At 48.8% G+C, this 6,321-nt stretch overlaps 1 protein-coding gene across 1 annotated transcript; it reads left to right on the top strand.

Annotated features, from left to right (window-relative positions):
• The first annotated feature begins 2,908 nt into the window (after positions 1 to 2,908).
• LOC145064256 (uncharacterized) lies at positions 2,909 to 3,532 on the top strand. The gene has a single exon (XM_079011738.1). The coding sequence runs from the start codon at positions 2,909 to 2,911 to the stop codon at positions 3,530 to 3,532; it is 624 nt and encodes a 207-aa protein (XP_078867864.1).
• The last annotated feature ends 2,789 nt before the right edge of the window (positions 3,533 to 6,321 follow it).

Raw genomic sequence — 6,321 nt, forward strand, 5'->3', positions numbered from 1 at the left:
TGCAAACAAAGGGAGGGGGAGACTGTTCAAGAATACTTTACATTGTTCATAAACGCTACGCTGAATGTACCGGGGCATGACGAAGGGATCATTGCTGGTGCTTTCACATGGGGACTCCTGCCTGGGCCCCTCTCGCAGAAACTCATGGGAAAGAAGCCTCTAACACGAGCTGAGTTGAAAGAAAGAGTGGAGCGGTACCTACGGCAGGAAGAGAGTGAGGCAGCCAAGCAGGCCTACTTGAAGGCTATGGCGACTAGACATCACCACCCGACCCACACGGACTTCCGAGGGGGAGGAAGACACCGTGGCCAAGCAAGAAGACCATCACCGCGTTTCCGACCATTTATTAAAGACGACAGACGGAGTCGCCGCCCAGAAATATATGCAGTGTTTGAGAAACAGCAGCCAGCCAATTCGCCTAAGAGTCGGTACTGTGAGTACCACAAAAGCAAAACGCATGATACAGCTAGCTGTTCGGTGCTAAAGAAGGAGATGGAGGAGAAACAACTTAAGGGAGACCTAGTGGAGGTGGCGCGAAGCCTACGTGCCAAATTCGATGCTGAGAACGCCAAGGGTCCATCCCGCGAAGGAGTTCAGCCCAAGGAGATATTCATGATACGCAGCAAAAGAAGTAGGGAGGAACAGCGAGGAGAGCAAATCATTGTTAAACTGCCAGCACGCGCGCTCATGTTCTCCATACAGGATCCTCGGCCAGACGGTTGGAAGGGCGACAACCCTCTGATAATATAGGCATCCATCAAAGACGTGACTATCCATAGGGTCTATGTCGACACCGGGAGCTCAGCAGACATCATATATGAGCATTGTTTCCGGCTCCTCCCGGATCGCTGGAGAGACAATTTGCGACCTACGATGGGTAGGCTGGTGGGATTCACCGGCCACAGCCTGTGGCCGTTGGGCACGATTCACCTCCCCTTAACAATCACTAGCCACAACAAGCAGCGGAAGAAGACCGCCCTGATAGACTTTGTGGTCATCCGGCACTCGGCGGAATACAACATCATCTTGGGAAGGACCGCCCTCCTGAAGCTAGGGGCCGTACCTTCAACCATGCATGGGATCATGAAATTCGACACTCCAAAGGGCAAAGCCACGATTCTAGCCACTCCGCCCAGAGAATTGCGGTGCTATACGATTATGGAGCCATCAGAAATAACCAAAGGGCCCAAGAGGCCCAGGGGCAGTCTGACAAAAGGGAAGGAGGTAATCAATGAGGGATATACCGATCAGCCGATCGATGTTGGAAGCAACCTCCCAAGCCACACAAGAAGAGCACTGGTTGACCTGCTCAAACGCTACAAACATGTATTTGCTTGGACCCCCACGGATATGGTGGGGTAGAAAGGAAGGTCATCGAACATAAGCTGATGATCAAACCGGGGGTAAAAGAGGTTAAGCAGAAGAAAATGGTACAGGGAGGAGACTGTAACAGGGCAATCAATGCAGACGTGGCTAAGCTGACGGAGGCCGGAATAGTAAGGGAGGCGACGTTCCCAACATGGATCGCAAACCCAGTTATGGTCCGTAAGCAGGACGGGTCGTGGCGCATGTGCATCGACTTTTCTGATCTAAACAAGGCATGCCCTAAAGACTGCTACCCACTCCCAGAAATCAATCAGAAGGTAGAGTCGCTACAGGGATACAAGCTAAAATGCTTCTTATACGCATACAAAGGGTATCACCAGATATTGATGAGCAAAGAAGACGAAGAGAAAACAGCCTTCTATACAGACCATGGCACGTTCTGCTACACCAAGATGCCTTTCGGGTTAAAGAACGCAGGGGCGACATACCAACGGCTAGTTGACTCGATATTCGCCAAGCAGATTGGAAGGAATATTGAGGTATATGTAGATGATATGGTGATCAAGAGCCCAAATGAAGAAAAAATGATGCAAGACATCGAAGAGACTTTCAAAACATTAGAGGTAACCAAGATGAAACTAAACCCAGCCAAATGCACGTTTGGAGTGGAAGAGGGGCAATTCTTGGGTTACTATGTTACTAGACAAGGCGTCCAGCCCATCCCGACCAAGGTCAACGAGTTCATCGAGACGCCAACCCCAAACTCTCTTAGAGATGAACAAGGTCTGAACGGGAAGCTCACAGCTCTAAGTAGGTTCATCTCAAAATCTGCCGACAAGGCTATGCCACTGTTCCACACCTTAAAGGGATGCATCGAAAAAAACAATTTCCAATGGACGAATGAAGCTGAGAAGGCGCTCCAGAGAATCAAGGAGGCATTGCACAAGCTGTCGACCCTAGCAACCCCCATCCCGGGAGAAACATTACAAGTGTATCTATCGACGTCAGGTGAAAGGATATCATCGGTATTGGTTGTGGAAAGGGAAGGAGAGTAGAGACCGATATACTTTGTTAGTAGAGCGCTGCAAGGACCATAACTCAATTATCCCACGCTGGAAAAATTGGTGCTGACACTCATCTACGCTACGAGACGATTAAGGCGATACTTCCAGGCACATCAAATCGAGGTACTCACAAGCTACCCCATTAAACAGATCTTGCTTAAGCCGGAACGTCGGGTCGGTTGGCCAAGTGGGCAATTGAACTGGGAGAGCACGACATAAACTACCGCCCAAGAACAAGTATCAAAGGGCAGGCGTTGGCTGATTTCTTACTAGAAATTCCTGACGGAGGGAATCCGGCAAAAGAAAAGGTGTGGATAGTTGAAGAGGCCCCTATCGGCGTTGGTTCATGGACCCTGTACACGGACGGAGCGTCCAGCAGGGAGGGCTCAGGGTCGGGTCTGATCCTGACTAGCCCAGAAGGAGAAGAGGTAACCTACGCCCTCCGTTTCGACTTCCATACATCGAACAACGAGGCGGAATATGAGGCATTGCTCGCAGGATTGCGACTCGCCAAACAGATGGGTGCGAAAGCTGTAACAGCGCTAACCGACTCAAGGTTAGCAGCGAACCAAGTAAATGGGAGTTTTGAGGTAAGAGGCCAAAGAATGGGAAGGTATGTAAAGATGGTAAAGCAACTGGTAGGATCATTCAACCAATTTACAATCAAGCAGATACCCAGAAGTGAGAATAAGAGGGCAGACGCTTTGAGCAAGCTAGCGTCCACTTGTTTCGACCACCTGTCAAAGAAAGTTTTAGTGGAGGTGCTCCGGGAGAGAAGCATTGATGAACAGCAGGTGAACATCCTAACCCCCGCAGGACCCACATGGATGACGCCGTTCCGGGAATACCTCCGGAGAGGGGTGTTGCCGGACGACCATGACGAAGCCAGAAAAATACGTATAAAGGCGCCCTCATACGCAATGGTGAACGGGGAGTTGTACAAGAAGGGGTTCACGTCTCCATGGCTAAAATGTTTAGATCAAGCCAAGGGGAGAGAGATATTGCAGGAAGCACACTCAGGGCAGGTAGGCGCACTCAAAGGAGCGAGGGCTTTGACAGGAAAGGTGCTACAAATGGGGGTATACTGGCCAACGATACATCAAGACGCAGTAGAAGTAACCAAGAAATGTGGGGAGTGTTAATCTTACGCCCCAGTCCATGCGGAACCCCCGGCGCCGCTAAGCAACATATCCAGCCTGTGGCCTTTCTACCAATGGGGCATAGACATAGTGGGTCCATTCCCAGAAGCACCAGGGAAGCTGAAGTATATGGTGGTAGTCGTGGATTACTTCACATAGTGGATTGAAGCTGAGCCATTGGCATGCATATCTGGGAGGCACATGATAAAATTTGTGTGGAAAAACATCATGACAAGATTTGGAACACCTAAGGTTCTCATCAGTGACAATGGTTTGCAATTCGCTGAGAACCCATTCAGAGAATGGTGCACTGCCAAAGGAATAAGCCAACGCTTAACATCGGTGGCACACCCCCAAGCGAGCGGTCAAACAGAGGTGTCCAACCGAACCATTGTCAATGGGATCAAAAAGAGGTTGGGCAAAGCAAAAGTGAATTGGGCAGAGGAGATACCAATGGTGCTATGGTCATACAGGACTACACCATGGAAAAGCACAAGGGAAACCCCCTTCAGCTTGACATATGGAACTGAAGCCATGCTCCCCATGGAAGTGGCAGTGAATACGCTAAGGGTGGCCAACCAAGATGAGGAAAGCAACGTACAAGGCTTGAGGATAAACTTAGATATCCTAGAGGAAAAGCACGAAGAGTCGGGAGTACGCCAAGCTGCATATAAACATGCAACAGAAAGGTATTACAACCAAAGGGTAAAGGAGAAGGCCTTCAAAGTGGGCGAGTATGTTTTGAGGAAAAATGAGGCCAGTCGGGCACAGCCCCAGGGAAAGCTAGGCCCAATGCGGGAAGGCCCATACAGGGTCACAGAGGCAAACAGGAACGGGGCATATGTATTAGAGACGATGGAAGGAAGACCCATTCCAAGAACATGGAATGCTAGGAACCTAAAGAAATATTTTTTCTAAGGAAGAGGAAAGATGTAACCCTAGTTGGTTGATATCCCATTGAGTATATTGCACCTTAGAGGTACTTAGAGTACATTTATCCATGCTAAGTGACATGAGAATTGATACTCAGTGTATTCCTATATTTAAAGGCATGAGTTTAGTACTCGACATATATAAAATTTCATGCATAAGCGACATGAGCTTAATACTCAGTGTATTTAAAAAACCCGCGGTTAAATAGTAATGCAATTGCTGATTTCTCATACTTAGTGTAATGATCTCCAACGATTGAATAATGAGTGCTAAGCGCACTCAATGTGAACACTTAGCGTGTCAATAATAACAAACAAGGCAAAATATTTGGCACATCTTGAGCAATAGACAAGAAACGAATAAGCCAAGCACAAAACACAAAAGGAGATAATAGATAATGCTTAGTGCATATCAAACACATACATATAAAAGAAAAAACATTGTTCTGGGCAATCCAACCATTGCAAAGCAAAGCACATAGACTAAACAAAACAAGGAAATATTACGGCTTCGAACCATCACCAACAGACTTATCACCAACCACAACCTCCTCAACAACATCATCCGCACTCACTTTCCCAGCCAACCCATCAGAAACTTCCCTATCATCTGTCACCTCATCAACATCACCACCTCCAGCACCTGCTCGACCATCACCATCTCCAACACCTGCTCGACCATCACCACTAGCACCACAATCCTTACCATTCCCTCCCACACCAATGCCATTCACAAGCACCATTTCATGACACGCAGCATCCTCAGGAGTGCCCTCTGAACCAAAAGAACACAACTCTCGAAAACCATCAATACCCATCTCTCCCAGACCCAACAGACATGCGTGATCCATACTAGCAAAGGATAAGAGAGCATCACTTACGCTAACCACAGGCCCGACAGACAACGAACTGGCACCCGCCTCCCCACTTTCACCGCCACTTAAAGCTTTCTGGACAGATTCAACCCCGTCCACATATGCAGCATGGCGGATAAGACTGATAGCATTGGTAAAGTCAGGAAGCTCTATCAGCTTATCAACGATACGCACAACACCAATTTGCAGCAGCCAATCCAAATCTCGACGAACAGCGCACACATCTGCTTGCAGCGACGACACAAGCTTGTCACGGTCAACGACGTCACGCTCGAGACTTTCAACCTGGATTATTAAGCCTTCATTCGTTTGAGTGGGAGAATCAACCTTGGCCTCTAATGCAGCCCTAGCCTCATCAAGAACATTCTTCTCAGACGCCAGCAATTCACATTTCTTTTCGGAGGAGCAAAGATCATCGCCAAGCTCATTCAGACGGCGCTCCAAGCTTGCCACACGCGATCCACAGGTGGCATGTGTAGTCTCCACCTCACCCAGGGCGTGGATACGCCGAGAACCTACAACAAGATAAAACATCGCATGTGCAGCAGCATAAGCCATATTGGAAGCAAGGGCAGCATTACCCATCGCTCCCATATCCTCAACAGCAGTTGGGGGGAAGGCATGACGTGAGAATTCCAGAGCGTTGGCACGAACAGACAAACGGGAACCATCATGAAGATTCCAAGATGGCACAAAGACTGTAGGTTCAGAAACATCGCCACCAGTTCCACTGTCATTGGAAGCCGTAACCGGCCCAGGAGGGCCGGATTCCTTCGCCGAGGAAAGCTTCGATGGAGCAAACAGAATAGTCGGAGAAGGAATGGAAGAGAAATCCGGAATAACGGGCTATTCAGTCGCCCTATTGACCCCCTCAGACTGTTGCACATCATCATCGGGAATCACCACCACGCCAGCAGAGGTGGAGTTTACTGGCGTGGAACTCATCGAGCTCAGCAGGCGAGAAAAGTTGCGCCTAGTATACACT

Source organism: Lactuca serriola, chromosome 7 (genome assembly GCF_051521515.1).
Source record: "Lactuca serriola cultivar US96UC23 chromosome 7, Lser_US96UC23_V15, whole genome shotgun sequence".
NCBI lineage: Eukaryota > Viridiplantae > Streptophyta > Magnoliopsida > Asterales > Asteraceae > Lactuca > Lactuca serriola.

Bases quoted from the DNA above. Each gene is read 5' to 3' on its own strand.
- LOC145064256 (XM_079011738.1), top strand. From the start codon at position 2,909: ATGGGTGCGAAAGCTGTAACAGCGCTAACCGACTCAAGGTTAGCAGCG.